We start from the raw sequence: 17,257 nt of genomic DNA on the forward strand, positions 1-17,257 counted from the left end.
GTCTCACCATTTCAAGCTAATGATTTCCTTGAAACCGAGCTGCTTGCTGATTATATGTTGGTTTGAATTTCCTCGACATGGATGGCAAATGCAGGTTTGGGGTTTTGAACATGAGAATTGGAGGAAATTGAACCCATCTCCACTTGGTGCTATGGATTCAATTTCCCCCAATATCTCATGTTCAGTTGCTCCACCATTTTCTGTGAGGAAGCCAAATTCATTGCCCTCACCCTCAGCTCACTTATCTCTACTTATAATCTCTTCAGCTGGAATTTCTAAACTGTGGCACGGAGAACCAATGCTTTATATGCTTGTAAATTTGTAATCGTAGCATATCGCTGAAAGTTAATGAAACTTCGATTTTTTTTTTTGGTCCTGGATTCTTATTCTAGCGTTATATAAGTATGCAGCTGAGGAACAAATGTACCTTGGATGGGCTTCTGTAAATTCCTGGTGACTATGTAGAGACTGGTAGCTAGCAAACTGGGTGCCATATGAACTTTGGGAATGTTCTTCAAATGATCAATACAGGAAAATACTTGAATGTGGTTGATGTCAACTTATTTGCTACTGAACCGATTGATGCTTCAGAGTAGCTATAATTATCCAGCCTTAGTTTGCTCTTTGGAGGGGTTGCTTTTGGGATTCCTGGCATCTGGAGCTGCCGTGAGCATGTTGGGAAATTGAATGCAAAAATTGTTGGTTGGACCTGGTTCACAGTAAACCATGGATAATTTATTATTTAGGAGAAAAAAAAAAGTGTTAAATATAAGGTGGGGTCTCTTGTTAAGGGGGAAAGGTATTAAATACATGGTAGTATGTGCTGTCATCGTATATGAAACAAAAATATGGAGGAACAAAGATTAAATTATCTGTGATCCACAGTAAATCAGGTTCAACCAATATTTTTTCTCAAAATTGAGCTATTCAAAAGCTCTACCCAATTAAAATGTAACATGTGTCATCGTGCATGGATCGCTGTCATCTCCAGTTTAGAAGAACTTTATGCTAGTTATGCTTCATCTAAATAAGTACTTTTCTCGGGTACAAATGGTGCCCGCCTCTCTTCTTTCACTCCCTTGGTGCCAACACCGAAACTACAGCCTCCTTGTGCTATGCTTCTTCTATGGCTGATCCACCTCTATCCTCTCACCATACCAAAGTTATCTGACGTGAGTCAATTACATGATCAGATCTATAAGAACAAGCTAAAGATTATCAGGCTTTCGGCCCCAAGGTTGAGTTCTAGACTTCTAGCCCTCTGTCGAAGACGAAGCCCTAAACTTCCTATTCCCTTAATCCTCCAACCGGAGGAGAGAAGGAGGTAAACATACGGCTGTTGAACGAAGCTGGATTCTAAAGAGAGAGTGATACGCATGCATTTCTCATGGGAAAAAGGGAAAAAGAATATCACACTAGACTCATAGCTCTTTCAAGTTATTATAACTAGCAGCTTATATCACTACAGGAAAAATGGCCATTAACGACGCTATTAATGGTCATTAACGACGCTTTAAAGCGTCGCTATTCGGTTTTACGACGCTTCGAAAAGCGTCGGCAAAGCGTCGACTATGCAAGAGTGGGGACGAATATCGCCGACGCTTTGTAAAAGCGTCGTTAAATTTTAACGACGCTTTAAAGCGTCGTAAATATTTACATTAACGACGCTTTAAAGCGTCGTTAAATTTGTCTTAACGGCGCTTTAAAGCGTCGTTAATGTAAATATTTACGACGCTTTAAAGCGTCGCAAAAGACAAATTTAACGACGCTTATAAGCGTCGTTAATGTAAATATTTACGACGCTTTAAAGCGTCGCAAAAGACAAATTTAACGACGCTTATAAGCGTCGTTAAAGGTTTTAAGAGGAAAAAAAAAATACAAATATTATTTAAAAAAAAAAATACAATACATTCCTGTACGAAATCATATCACACCTGTACAATACAATAAACATGTACAATCACCACATTCACATTCACACCTGTACAATCACCATCATTCACATCAAAAGCAAGCTGAAATAGAAAATTTAATCAAACCAAAAGACAATATTTTATATAAATAAAAATAAAGTACTAATCGTCCATTACAATCAAGAGTAATATAAATAAATATAAAAATACAACAAAAATAAAATAACATCAATCTGCAGGCGGATGGTCGTCGTTGTCTCCACGTGACGTGCCGCTATCTCGATGGGTGCCTGATATGCCAGGAGCCTACAAAAAATATATCAAAAGCATGATTTGCATATCTATAAATAAAATATATAAATCATTAAATTAATACAAAAATATATATTTAATATTATGTGTTTACCTGAGATGAACCATACATCTCTAATAAAGATGTAAGGCGATCAATCTGTCCCCTCATGGCCTGCATCTCGGCACGGCTCTGGCGCATCTCCTCCATCTCAGCGGCACGACTCTGTCTAATCTCCTGTATCTCCGCCTCGAGTCTGCGAACGCGTGAATCCTGAGCATCTGTTGCAGCATGCTGCGTATATCTACTAACCTCAGATAACTGAGTGGGGGTGACTCCTACTCCATAACCCCTCACTCGGCCGTAGCGCTCTGGTCCCATCAACTCTGTGAATACCTCGGCCTCGATACGGCTCTGCTGCGTAGATGCTGCGGACTCGTCGTCACGCTCCGCAATGAGAGATGTAGCCCTCTCCTGTATTTTTTTTGAAAACAAGAGTTATACATTAATAGCTAACAAAATTAAATTTAAATCATTGCAAAAAATATAATATTAACAATGCCGTACATATAAATCTCTCGACTCATCTCGAACAAAAGTACCATCCTGATGAGTATGAGTCATCCGGTAAAACTCCACTTGTCCGGGTTCCCTCCCATGCTCATCCTCCTACACAAATAATTTCAATTTTAAGCAAACAGTTATGATAATTTAAAAAAATATATGAGTATCATGATACAGACATGGTCCACGATACATAATGATATTAGTTATATAAATATTTGAACATAAAAATTAAAAGTTAATTATGAAAGTTTAAGGAACATACAAACTCCTGTCGGAGTCGTGCATAACTCTTCGACCCCGATGTATGAGGAACAGACTGAGCTGCTCGTGCAGCTCTACCAATAGCAGAATAAGTCTGTAAAATAAAGTAAAGAACTTGTTATATATACAATATATAATAAAAATCAATATTTTTATAAAATATTTAAGAAAAAAAGATAATAAACAGATAATATACCTGTGCCCTCTCGGAGAACCAGTAATGAACCAACTCCATCCACTGATGAGGGGGTACATCAGGAGGACAATTCCTAGCAACCTCCTCCTCTGTCATACCCTGTCTCATATAGTCCTTCTTCAATTGTGCTTTATATTCTTTCCATTTGCGGTTGAGAGACTTCATTACAAAATCATGAGTGGATGGAGGGAGAACAAACTTGCTCTATAAAAAAAAAAGTTAAATGAAATAAATTATATAAATGATTAACAATTAATATACAGTATGAACATCAATTCATTACCTCTATAACTCGGAGGAGCTCAACTTTGTACGTTGGAAGCATGTCATTCCATTTTGCATAGCCCAACGGACATAGCTGAGGCCTCCGAGCAACAGTCCCCAAAAATGAAGTCAATAAGCAGGCAGCTTTCTTAATTGGCTGACCTAGCTGATTGCACTCCACAACAATCCTCTCGCCCTCACGCATCTGCCACACATCTCGTACTACTGTGGGTCCGCGTCTGGGGCGTACTCTCCCGGATCCGTCTGCAAAAAATACATAAAAGTAACTATATCATAAATATACATAAAATGAAATAAAAAAAAATTACATGAAAGACAATATATACCCCGCACGTGTATCTCATCATCTGGCTGATGAACAGGAGGATCGTGCTGTGCTGATGATGAAGGACAGGGCTCAGAATGCTGTGCAGCTGAACTGGCCTCAGGCTGCTGTGCTGAAGAAGACGTACCGGCCTCTGTCTGTGAAAACTGGAACTGCACACCAGCATATCGTCCCCTGCGACGCATGATGTCACCTAGCATTTATATAAATAAAAGGTAGAATCAGTTAATATATGGAGTAAAATAACACAATAATTAATGCAAAATATATACATCATAAATAATTATTACCAGTAACAATCAAGCAGTAGTGTTTTCTTCGAATTCTGTTCTAACCAACGTCGTCGTAGCATTTAAATCATCAGCTGGCACAAAATTGTAGGGCATACATTGTGTATAAGTGTCATCGTCATCATCCTCCACTTGGTTTCCCATATCATATAAGTCTCTAGGTTTTGTTTTGATGACAGTAAACCAATCTTTATCTTTTGCGTCTTGTACATAAAATACTTGACGAGCTTGAGATGAAAAAATGAATGGGTCATCCTTCAATAACACACCAGTGTGTATCAACCTTGAAAAATTTACAAGTGTAAATCCATTTGCATCTTGTTTCAAACCCCTTGGTGAGTTTATGTCTATCCAATCACATCTAAACAGTACTACTTTAAATTTTCCATAATAATCCAACTCATAGATATCTTTAAGTGCACCATAATAAGATTTTCCATCCGCTTCCACCATAACACCGCTATTCTGTGTTTTTCTAAATTTCTCCCGTTCTCTAGTATGAAATTTAAAGCCATTAATTATGAAACCATTATATCTATTCACAATCTTGTTAGGTCCTCGAGCAAGAGCTATTAGTTCATCTGACTTATTTGTCTCCATCATCTTTGATACCTAACAAAAAATGATATGACGAAGTGCAGTTGAGTTATCTGATATTAAATATGTATCAAAAATTAATATATCCAATAATTAAATATAAATCACACCTGATTCGAAAGCCACATAGGGAATAACTCGACCAACCATCGCTGTTCAATCCTTGCATTAGGACGAATGTTATGATTGGCTCGTCTCTGATAAATTAAAAATTCACTGCATAAAATATAAATATATCATTTAGAACATTATATCTAATATAAAATTTAAATTTTGATGTCATTCCTTAAATATACTAACCTGCGATGGTCAGATATTATGTCACTATGAAGTAACACATAACGATGTGCTTGTGCTAAGGATTTTTGATCAAGTACAATACCTTCACCTCTTCCCAAGAATTTTCCAGCAGTTAAGAACTTATACAGTTCTGCATTCTCCACAAAGTCATTATGCCGTTGAGGTCGACTAAAAATAGTCTCTACACCTTGAAGATATCTTGAACAAAATGTCAAACATTCATCCGCAATATATGCTTCAGCAATCGAGCCTTCAGGATAGGCTCTATTTCGCACATAATCTTTAAGACGCACAAGATACCTTCAAGAATTAAATATTTATTAAAATATCAGTATGCTGTTGTTTCTAATAAAATTATCAAAAGATTTAAGGTTTGTAATAATACCTCTCAATAGGATACATCCATCTATAATGTACCGGTCCACCAACTTTAACTTCTGAAGCTAGGTGAACGAGCAGATGTACCATAATAGTGAAAAATCCAGGAGGAAAAATCTTTTCCATCTGGCAAAGTGTAATTGTAATATCCGATTCTAACTGATCAAGTTCCCGAGGATCAATAACTTTGGAACATAATGCCTTGAAGAATGACGATAATCGAAGTACAATTGTAACAACTTGTTTCGGCAATGACGATCTTAAAGCTATTGGAAAAATATCTTGCATCAATATGTGACCATCATGACTTTTAAGATTTGAAAGTTTTCGATCCTTTAGATGCACACATCGTGAAATATTCGATGCATATCCATCGGGTACTTTGATACTTTTCAAAACTCCCAAAAAATTATCCTTTTCTCGAGCAGACATTGTGTAACATGCAGGAGGCACATAAATTCTATCATTAGCAAGCATTTTAGGATGAAGTTCCTGTCGGATACCCATTTCTTTTAAATCAAGACGTGCCTTCATGTTATCTTTGCTCTTTCCATCAAGGTTTAAAAATGTTTCAAGTAAATTATCGCAAACATTCTTCTCTATATGCATGACATCAAGATTGTGCCGAATAAGATTATGTTTCCAATAAGGTAAGTCAAAAAAGATACTTCGTTTTTTCCATAAATGTTTACTTGGCTGTTGTATAGATGCTATCTGTGTGTCTTCCTCATTTTCATCCTCGAAATAATTGTCTGGATCTTGAAACAACTCTGCATCTATAGTACTGATACTGACTTCCTCTGGTAACCCTTCGTGCACTGAGCTTTCAACATCATCCCTTCCTCTTTTTTTAGAGGACTTTGAGTGCTTACCATAGCTGTAATTCATGCCATCCATTTGTCTATGAACATCAGTTCCAGAAGGTGGAATAGGGGCACATCCCAATTCTATAGTACCATCAAACAAATCTTTCTGAAATCGAAACGGATGATTTGCTTCCAACCATCGACGATGTCCCATGTAACAAAATTTACCTCCATGTTTTAACCAAATTGAATGTGTTGAATCTCCACAACAAGGACATGCGACCCGTCCCTTTGTACTCCAGCCAGATAAATTGGCATATGCTGGAAAATCATTAATAGTCCATAACAAAGCTGCCCGTAGTTTAAATGTTTGGCCGTTGGAAGCATCAAATGCATCAACACCCTCCCACAACTGTTTCAATTCCTCTATCAAAGGCTGTAGAAAAATATCAATATCATTGCCTGGACCCTTATCTCCTGGAATAACCATTGACAAGATAAGTGATGATTGTTTCATGCACATCCACGGTGGCAAATTGTAAGGTATCAAAACGACTGGCCAAGTGCTGTAGGTAGAACTCAGGGTCCGAAATGGATTGAAGCCATCAGAAGCTAAGCCAAACCTAACACTGCGAACATCAGAGGCAAAATCAGGATGCCTATCATCAAATGCTTTCCATTGAAGACTATCTGCAGGATGTCTCAACATTCCATTCTTTGTACGTCCTTCATGATGCCATCTCATTGATGAAGCTGTTTTTGATGATGCATAAATCCTTTTCAATCTAGGTATAAGAGGAAAGTAACGCAATACCTTGGCCGGTTTCTTTTTACTCCGCGTTGCATCCAATTCATTCAGTACATCATCTCGATCTTCTTTTTGTGTTATCCATCTTGAAGATCCACATACATTGCATGACTCTTGATTAGCATTTTCACCCCGATATAACATACAATCTTTCGGACAACTATGAATCTTTTCGTATCCAAGATCCAATTCCTTTACTACTTTCTTGGCTTCATAATACGATGGTGGTAAACGAGTGCTTTCTGGAAATGCATCCTTTAATAACTTGAGCAGCATGGTAAAACTCTTTCCAGACCATCCATTCAAATATTTTATATGAAATAAATGTATAAGAAAAGAAATCTTAGAAAATTTTGTACAACCCGGATATAATTCTTCGTCTGCATCTTTCATTAAGGTGTGATAACGAGCTGTCTCATCATTAGATGTATGTATGGGCTCCTCAACATGCATACGTTCCGTATGCGTACATCCATCAAACATCCCAACTGTTTCTTGTATACTACTGGATTCTCCTAAATTTTGAACATCAAATCCAAAAGCATCTGTGATCAAACCCCTTATATCATCATCTCTTGCAGAATTGTCTTCTAGGCTAGTGGATCCGCAATGAGTCAGGGGTTGGTTACATGATGATGGCAACATAGATTCTCCATGAAAAATCCAGTCGGTATAACCTCTTAAAAAACCATTCCATACCAAATGTTCTTCAACATTTTGTGGATCTAAAGAAGAACTATTTACACATTTCCGACATGGACATAAAATCTTTCCATTCAAACTACTTTTCTCCATACCAAATTTAATGAAGTCATGAACTCCATCTAAATATTCTTTACTATTCCTTGGTTTATTTATCCAACTTTTGTCCATTGTAGGATAAAACTGATCGAACTTGCAATTTATCTAAAAATAAAAAAAATTATACAATCTATATTAATGCAATGAGTAAAAAATATCAGTCATTTCATAAAATCCAAAAAAATAACAGCTAGATAAAGTTTACATAGTAAATGCTTGCTATCATCAACTAATAGGTAAAGAAGGTCCTATCCCATTCAGAAAATGTATTAATTGTATAGGTCAATTACAAAAATCAAATGATATGCAACAAGAGCCGAAAAAAATTTCGGCAGCATTTCCTCTTAGTTCTTCCGTATAGGAAGAACAAAAGGAAAATACCATCCGAAATTTTTTCCGAACCTCTCAGCATACCATTTGATTATGGTAATGACCTATAGAATTACTCACATTTTCCAAACTGTCCATACTGGACAATCAATTGATCAATGTACATAATTCTTTTATCCGTACAAAAATAAATAAATATACGGATATAATAGAATATGTACATTAATCAAAAGACGGGTCTATGTTTCGATGCAATGTAATTTTTGATGTCATATTATTTACATTTTATGGAAAGGCAGAAAAGTTGAAGATTTGAGTCCTTCGTAGGTGGTACCAAGAAGAGATGCACATAATATAATATTTGCAATACAACTTTTGCAGCTTTGCAGAAAGAGATTGTTATTTATTATTTTTATTATCATTTAGATGCATATTAACTATTCAATTTGATATTCATGATCTTTCATAACTGCAATCCTGTGAAGTGGAGTAACTGGAGTTTTGAACCTGAACCACCCTGCTACCCAACTAGAGTCTGGACCTAAGTGTACGGCTGACACCAGATTACCAATTAAAAGAACATTAATAAGATTGCATAAATTCCTAAAGAAAATTCTTTAATAAAATTATAATCTTTTAAGGTTGTCTCCTGGTCTTCAATTGGCGACTTGATATTTAAAGCTTGATGTCCAAAGAAATAACTAATGGGAGATGTGTGAAAATCTGCCTATTTTTCTCAATAAATAAATGTATAATTCAAAGAAAGAAAGAAAGAGATGCAGGGATGTAAATTCCACTTGTTAATTTCAATTCTAGAAGAGCCGAAACTTCTTCGTCAGTGACTTCAGCTCTAACTCCATATAATTTTAACGACGCTATTTTTTAATTCATTGTTTTCTTTATGCTTTTGCTTCCGTCTTTTTCTTTTCTTTTGGTTTTGTTTTCTATTTTGATTTGAAGGTCACCATAAATTAATTTGCATGAACACGTCATCTCGCTGCAATGCTTGCTTTCACCTTCAACCTGTGCAAACTTCTCAGTGCAATCTCCAACATCTAAGTGTAACTACACCGCTCTTCATTTCTCTAGACTAATTTTTTCATTTGATGATTTTTTTTTTTTTTTTGTGAAAAAAGATGCTAAATGTTCCTAGATATATTAATTTTCACGAAACCCTTCAAATTCAATAAAAGAAGCATGAAAAACTTGTAAGAAATATGTAAATCAAACTAACAAACTTAGGCATGCATGAATAGTTGTATTCATTCTTGGATGCATGCAGCATAAGAAGAGCTAAAGTGGGTATTTGAGTAAAGGAATCTCCAAGAATATCAAAGTCTTGTTGTGTTTGAGTAAGAAAATCCCACACCCACCCAAGACTTGAGGAACAGTAAGTTGGCCTCTACAAACTTATAAGTTAACAATAATTAGTGTGTTTATTTTGGTTAACAAAAACAAATGCTTATTCAATAGTTATTGCTCCGTGTCATGTTAATGTGAATGATTGGCATGCAGGTAAAGAACATATTTTGGAAGAACATTGTCAGCCCAAGCTAAGCCAGCTCCAGCTGCAATTATCTAAAGAAGCTAAATGACTACTATCTATTGCAATTCCATCACCTTCATTCCCAATAATTGGGCCTCCTCTCGCACCACTCCAATTTGACATGATTAATCTAATTTATTACTTCCCTCCTAGGTGTGGTGAAGGTTAATTTAGATGAACTAGAGCATGTTTGGAGCTTTTTCTATAGGATTGGGCGGCAAATTCTATTGGACTTGTGGATTGAGCTAGTGCAACTAATAAGATCACAAAGATGGGTTAAGCAAAATATCCAAATATAGTTTTGAAATAATTCGAATTGAATCTCATAAGGAGAAAAAAAGATCTATTGAATTTTTTTTTTCTCCCTGTAGAATTCAAGCGGGCCCATTGCAAAGCTATAACTGGGTATTTTATAAAGATAAGCCTAACCCAGTATGTAGCATGTGATCTTGTTAATTTTGTTGGTTTTAGCTCAATCGTGTAGAAAAAGATATGTTTGGATTTTTGGATAGGATTTAATTGAAAATCTTATAGTGTTCATCAGTTGGACTATCCATTTAATCATGGCCTTAAATCAACCAAATATCACCTAACTCAAATCCTATACAAAGAAAAAAAACTTTCATAGGCTTTTTTTTTTTCTATCTTTTTTTTCTACAGCCGAAAAACTAAGATCTGAGCATGTTCTTAAAAAATATAAGCTAAATGGGCTAACAAACCCGATTCCTATAAAATATGCATCACAATGCTACTCAAGGGTGGCAGTAAACAAGAACATATATAAACAAAAACATCCTTCAACACTCAACTGAAAAATTCTTCACATCTGCCAAGATAAATAAATAAATAACTGAAAAATTCTCAAATCCTATAAAATATCATGCTTCTACCGAGATTAAGCTCTTGGAACCTCAGGGGACCAACTCACACCGCTGCAGCTCGCACAAAATCCCATATGAGAAAACCCCAATCGGGACCTAAGAAACCCATCCGATCTCCCTCAATGCTCTCCTTCCCACAAATCTCCAAACAAGAGAAAAAAATAAAAAGAAAATGAAGCGATAACAAAAAAAAATGATCAAACTAGGTGGGAAAAAGCTTACCTTTCAAAATGAGGAATGTGGATGACAGACCCTTAAACACTGTAACATGAAATTAAACAACTCAAAATTTCTGTGGAGATTTTGAAAAGAAGAATGAATGAAAAGAAAAACAAGTGAAATGGGGAAAATATTTTACCTTTCAAAATTTCTGTGGAGCGGCCGAGCAGGGGCTTCGTTTCCCTTCGATTTGGGGTGGCCGAATGGCGAAGTGGGATGGTGGGAAGCTTGGAGCAGTCGAACAAGGGAAGGAGGAGGAGGGCCGGTTCACCGACGGCGTATGGCTTGGACCTCGCGGGCGCGGCGTCGACGGATGCGGCAGCAGAGGGGAGTGGCGGACGGAGGTGAGGCGTGGACGGCGGGTGCGCGTGGACGGCGGGTGCGGTGCCGGCGGCGGAGATGGGCCGGGGTCGGCTGAGGAACGGGTGGAAAATAAGGAACGGCTGAGGAATGGCGGCGGTAGATAGATTAGGGCACGGCGGTAGATAGATTAGGGCACGGGAGGAGGGTGGTATTAAACGAACCTACCGACGCTTTTTAGCGTCGTTAAAATGCGTCGGTATTTTATTTATTTAACGACGCTTTTGCTAAAAGCGTCGACGTTGACACGTTCATAGTTTATGACGCTTTTAAGCGTCGTTAAAGAACGACGCTTTTTAAAAGCGTCGGCAGGTTAGCGCAATCTGCCGACGCTTTCCAAAAGCGTCGGCAAAAAAAGGTCGTTAATGGCCTCTTTTTTTGTAGTGTATATTTGAGTGTGAGATGTTGGAGGAAGATAAAAGTTTCCAAATCTAGATTGTAACTTATCTGCATGACATTACTGTAATCACTATATAAGAACCAACTCCAACCAGATTAGAAATCAAGAACCTTCTGTAAGATCCAAATAACACGGAAACTAAGAAAACAAGAAGAACCATATCGTGAATCAAAACGAAACCAAAACCAAATTAGAAATTAAGAATCATCTCTAAAATCCAAAGAACACCGAAAGCAAACTATAAATCAGCAATTGTCTGAAGAATCCAATGAGAAAGAAAAAATAATCAAGAAATCATATCAAGAACCCAAAGAAAATGAAAGAAGTGTAGAAAGAGAAACGAAGGCACAGCAAGGATCGGCTCGCCATCCCTTAATGCCTCTCGCACTAAAGAAAGTTTTTAGTTCTCTATCATTTACCAAAAAAAAAAAAATTCCATAGATAACGGCAACATCGGCCTTCATATCTTCATGCAATAAAAAATAAACAATTAACTTACAAAAATAAATAAATAAATTATTAAAATAATATAGACACCAAGCTGTTATAGTGGTTAGTTTAAGTCACCTTTGGAACCTGGATTAGCTAAGATTCTTTTTGATAATATGGCTAGCTAATATATAGAAATCACCAAATAGTATCAATATCAAACAGTAAAATATAAAAAGTAGAGAAATAGGGAAAGTAAATTAATAAATTAGAGCTAAAAATAAAAAAAAAAAGGGTAAGAAACAAAATACAATAGAAATTTTGTAACTAAAAAATAAAAAATTAAAATAATACTAAATCATTTATTTCATTCAAAACATAAATAAAAATGATAAAAAATGTTATCGTGTATCATCAATGTCATCTTCTTCCATATCAAAACCCTAGTCCAAAGCTCTAGTCCCCATTGTGCTAAAACAACTATAATATATGTCATTACTTCCATAATCTGTTGTGTTATGGTCATAAGTTCAATATGCATTTAGTAAACTACAATATGTCTTGAAATGTTTTGAACCGTTTTTGTTCACCAGGTAAGCCATAGAAAATGACAAAATAAATTTAATTTGTTAAAATATTATGAAAATATGATCATGGAAACTCATTAGCATTAGGCAATATCAAGCGATGTTGGTACAAGTTAGTTGCCTAGGCAAACACCTGCTTAAGCTATCTACTTGCCCGAGCTGCTAGGGTTATCTAACAACTCTAGTTTCATCTGATGACCGGTATAGAGGGAAAGCTAGTAAATGGCACATGGAGCTCTAGGTTAGCTAGTAACATATCTTCTCTGGTTTGAGTTAGTAATGCATTTTGAAGCATAACTCTTCATCCAGACAGAACAAATAAATCATTATAAAATGAATCTTTGGCCAAGAAAAATGAAATAGACGACAAACAAAGTAATGCTGAATAATAGGAAGTTAAAATGCAAAAGAATAGCTGCAATTATGAAATTATGGTGACAAATCAAAGATAATAATGAAGAAAAAAATCATTTAGTCCAAATCATTGACAAGAACTGGGCTTTTATACGAGCATGACTAAATTAAACTAAGGATAAATTAAATTTTTTTTCTGAGAATAGATCCAAATTACAGATATATCCAGTAATTTCTAAAACCTACAGTTACGTACTTAACATTTTAGCCAATCCTACAGTCTAACTCATACCGTTAGACAGTCCGTCAATGTTTACTTAGACCTCACTGTCATATCATTACAAATTTTTGAAATAATTAAAATGACCTCGAAAGATAAGCCACATTCCCTTCAATTCAGCCAGCCTGCAAACCACCAACATCGCCGGTATCCCAGCCACCTCCGTCGGCAAGCTCCAATTAAATGCCAGCTCCCCACGGTGGTGGCCGCCACTACCGCCACCACCTCTGGTGGAAGAAGACTGTTAAGATTTGATGCCTTAAGATTCAATCCATATTGAGCCCACAGCGAGGTTCGCAATGAAAAATGGAATCCAACAAGATTAAGATCACTCCAAACGGAGCTCAGACAAAGAAGATACGTGCTTTTGAAGTCGGCACTCAATCCGAGGTGATGGAGGAATTATCTTCTTGGGTCACGATTTATTGTTCAGACAGACAATGTGGCCCTTAGCTACTTCCAAACACAGAAGAAACAATCTCCCAAACAAGCCCGTTGGCAAGATTTTTTGGCAGAATTTGACATAGTCTTGGAATATAAGCCAGGGCGTATGAATCAAGTAGCTGATGTTTTAAGCCGTAAGGCTGAGCTCGCTGCTTTGATGGTGGATAAGCAAAGTCAAGTCAGCCAAGTGCAAGCAATCCTTCTACCAAAGATTCGAGAGGAGCTATTGAAGGACCCTGCAGCCATGATCCTAAAGCAGCTCATTGAAGAAGGGAAGACGCGGCGGTTTTGGTCCGAGGATGGACTTATCTTCACAAAAGGATGTCGGGTGTATGTTCCTTGAGTGGGCAATCTTATAAGAGAGCTCTTGCAAGAATGTCATGACACTCTTTAGGCCGGCCACCCAAGAATGCACCGAACCCTTGCCCTCTTGGAGCGGGCATACTACTGGCCAAAAATGGGGGAGGATGTGGTAGAATATGTCCGAACGTGTCTCATTTGCCAGCAGGATAGGGTAGAGCGGTGTAAACCTGGTGACCTTCTTGAATTCCTACCTATACCTGAACGGCCTTGGAGAGCGTCTCAATGGACTTCATCTTGAGTTTGCCAAGAGTAGGGGATTTTGGATTGATCCTTGTGGTGGTGGATCGGTTATCCAAATATGATATCTTTATTCTTGCACCCCTACATTGCTTAACAGAGGAGGTGGCTTGACTTTTTTTGAAGCATGTGGTAAAGTATTGGGGCATCTTTTAGAACATAGTCAGTGATAGAGATTCCAAATTTTTGGGACAATTTTGGACCGGGCTCTTCAAACTCCCTGATTCCAAATTATACTTTTCCACCAGCCTTCACCCCCAGACTGATGGCCAGACTGAAAGAATAAATGCTCTCCTCGAGCAATACTTGTGGCACTTTATGAGTGCCAACCAAAAGGATTGGATAAAGTTGCTCGATATAGCCCAATTCTCTTACAACTTGCAGTGGAGCTCTGCATCAGACAAGAGCCCCTTCGAAATTATCACTGGTTAGCAACCCTCCACTCCACATACAGTGGTGTGGGGTATACAGGAAACAGCCCGTCTGCATATCATTTGGCCAAGGAGTGGCATCGCAATACGGAGATTGCACGGGCTACCTTGAGAAGGCTGCTAAGAAGATTAAGAAGTGGGCTGATAAGGGAAGGAGACCTTTGGACTTCAAGCAAGACGACATGGTGCTGGTCAAGCTCCAACCAGCTCAACTCCGATTCTTTCGCAAAGTGCATAAAAGACTGGTTCGCAAGTATGAAGGTCCATTCCCTATCATTAGAAGAGTTTGAAATGTATCCTACCAGCTGCAACTTCCCATATGGTTCAAGGTGCATCCTGTATTCCATGGAAGTTGCCTCAAGCCATACCATACCGACCAGGTAGATCCCATGAGGAACATGTCAAGCCGTTCAACCCCTACTTCTACCTCCTTGGAGAGACGGGTCGACATTATTCTGATGGATAGGGTTCAAGTTTTACCCAGCAGTGCAGAAGAGATTCAATACTTGATGAAGTGGAGAGGACTTCCTGAGTTAGAAGTCAGTTGGGAACTGGAGGATTCGCTACCGCACGAGGAAGATCGGGTCGAAGCATACAGAAGGAGCACATCGATGAGGACATCGATCTGATCAAGTAGGGGAGTCTGTCAGGACCTTTTGCCTTGCATTTTTGCTTGGCAATGGCCTCTGATACAGTCTTGTACATACCTTGTAACTAGATGGCATGAATAACCACCGCCACACCATTTTTCCTTATTTTGGGTGGGTTTGGGGTGTTTTCATCATGTCGGGGCTTCCAAAGGCGAGCCATAAAAATACAATGCTGCTCGATCATTTGAAAACCCTGGGGTGGGATTTGGGCGGATGCCCTGCTTGAATAGTGTTGGAAGGATAGGCAAGAACAATTCAGTGGGCCAGTTTCCTTGTAAATTCTTACGGTGTCCATTGTTGCCTCCCCTACCTCCTGAGCTCCTAATTGTAGTATGAGTAGCGGTTGTATAGGCTTGTATTCTTTTGATTTCATTAATGAAAATACTGTTCTTACAGTGCCATATCTGAGCGGTTGTCGTGCCTTTTTCCCGTATTTTTCTGTGCATCTTACTAGGTGCATTTTGGCTGGCTCCTTTGTGTAGGTGACATCGGGGCGCCACACGGATTTGCTCTTTCAAGAGGCAAAGTCCGTGACACGGTGGCGGGATGCCGCCCAGTGCGTGGCAGTGCGCGGGCCAGGCGTGCAGGGCACGGCCCGGTGCGGAGCACATGGCCCAAGTGCGGGCACGCAGCTTGGGCTCAGGCCTGCGTGTGCGGGCCGGCCCTGGTGCCACACCTGGGGCCTGTACCTGATCCACCATGGACCAGGTGGTCTACGGTCTAGCACGTGGACCGCATGGGCGTTTTCCAGCCGTTTCGCACGGTCCACGACACTATTTCATAGACCGATCGCGATCGGACGGCTTTAGTGGCTTACAGTGATGATCCAACAGCTTGGAAAAGATTTTGGGCTTGATTAAGAATATTAAACCTAATCTAATTGGGTTTAAGCCTTATAAAAAGGTGCTGATCAAGTGAAACCTATGGGTGTGGCTTTTTATTCGTGAACAGAGACCCACGGTGGTTTGATTTTTCTCACAGAAACCCGTGAGGCCTATGGTCGCACAGAAACCGAAGATTAGGAACCTGAAGAAGAGAGAGAGAGAGCTGCTGTACGCTGTAAAGAGAAGGAGCAGGGTTCCTGGACAGCAGACAGCGGTCGTTTCAGGGGTTCAGGGGAGTCTTCCAAGAGAGAGAGCTTTTGTGAGGAGAAACTTTCTGTGAGGGAGAAATTGGATGTACGAGGGTTGAGGATAAGATCTTCTCTTGTAAATTTTTTTTTTATAGTGAAGTTTGCATGTCCAGTGGAGACGAATCTTTTTGTAGCTGATCTATATATTTTGATTATTTTTTTTTATTATTTTTTTTTACTGTATCATGTAGTATCGAAAAGATCTTGAGAGGTGGTGTCCTGACCAAACATCCATCTACAAAGACAATGAATGTTATCTTCCAGGATACTAATTAAGTTTCAGCTTTGTAGATGATGGAGGGAAAAAAGAGACCTTTTTGTCTTTTTTGTCTTGTTTCGGATGGTCGCAGCCAACGTGCCGACGGTGGAGGTGGAGACTCTGGCAGCGGCGGAGGAAGAGGATGCAGCCTGGTACTGAGCGAAGGTGGTGAAGTGGAAGGGGGAATGGTACTGGGCTTACCTGGAGCCCATCCTCATCCACTCCCCGGACTCCCCCAGCATCCCCAAAGCCGTGAAGCTCCGCTGCTCCCTCTGTGCCACCTTTTCTCTGCCTCCAACCCCTCCCAGACCGCCTCCAAACACCTTAAACACTGGACCTGCCCCAACTTCTCCTCCCCTTCCTCCTTTGCCGCCGCCGCTACCGTCGCCTCCGTGGCCGTTCCCACTCCCATCTCCACCCTCCCCCACCCCCCACAAGTGCGCCACCAGTGCCTCATCCTCCTCCTACCATGTCCCTCCCCTCAGCCTCGCTGACCCGACGGCGGTGGCACTATCGCCCCTGCACCCCCCTCTCGT

The 17,257-nt window shown here is 39.0% G+C and overlaps 1 protein-coding gene and 1 long non-coding RNA gene across 2 annotated transcripts; both read right to left on the reverse strand.

The window, feature by feature from the left end:
* Positions 1 to 2,028: 2,028 nt before the first annotated feature.
* LOC140855490 (uncharacterized) lies at positions 2,029 to 3,781 on the reverse strand. The gene is made up of 6 exons (XM_073251374.1): positions 3,513 to 3,781; positions 3,230 to 3,433; positions 3,035 to 3,127; positions 2,773 to 2,874; positions 2,320 to 2,679; positions 2,029 to 2,219 (listed from the first exon to the last, which is right to left on the reverse strand). Exons 1-6 carry the CDS (start codon positions 3,696 to 3,698, stop codon positions 2,142 to 2,144), a joined length of 1,023 nt encoding a protein of 340 aa, XP_073107475.1. The 5' UTR covers positions 3,699 to 3,781; the 3' UTR covers positions 2,029 to 2,141.
* A 71-nt stretch (positions 3,782 to 3,852) lies between these two features.
* LOC140855491 (uncharacterized) lies at positions 3,853 to 11,428 on the reverse strand. Its single transcript, XR_012138408.1, has 3 exons — positions 10,935 to 11,428; positions 10,799 to 10,837; positions 3,853 to 4,032 (listed from the first exon to the last, which is right to left on the reverse strand). It is a non-coding gene; the product is annotated as an uncharacterized lncRNA (long non-coding RNA).
* Between the last annotated feature and the right edge of the window lie 5,829 nt (positions 11,429 to 17,257).

This window comes from Elaeis guineensis, chromosome 2, assembly GCF_000442705.2.
Source record: "Elaeis guineensis isolate ETL-2024a chromosome 2, EG11, whole genome shotgun sequence".
In the NCBI taxonomy this organism is placed as follows: Eukaryota; Viridiplantae; Streptophyta; class Magnoliopsida; order Arecales; family Arecaceae; genus Elaeis; species Elaeis guineensis.

Bases quoted from the DNA above. Each gene is read 5' to 3' on its own strand.
- LOC140855490 (XM_073251374.1), bottom strand. From the start codon at position 3,698: ATGCGTGAGGGCGAGAGGATTGTTGTGGAGTGCAATCAGCTAGGTCAG. The intron at 3,434-3,512 runs GTAATGAATTGA...TTTTTTTTATAG, and splicing joins AGCTCCTCCGAGTTATAGAG to AGCAAGTTTGTTCTCCCTCC. The intron at 2,220-2,319 runs GTAAACACATAA...TATTTTTTGTAG, and splicing joins AGATGTATGGTTCATCTCAG to GCTCCTGGCATATCAGGCAC.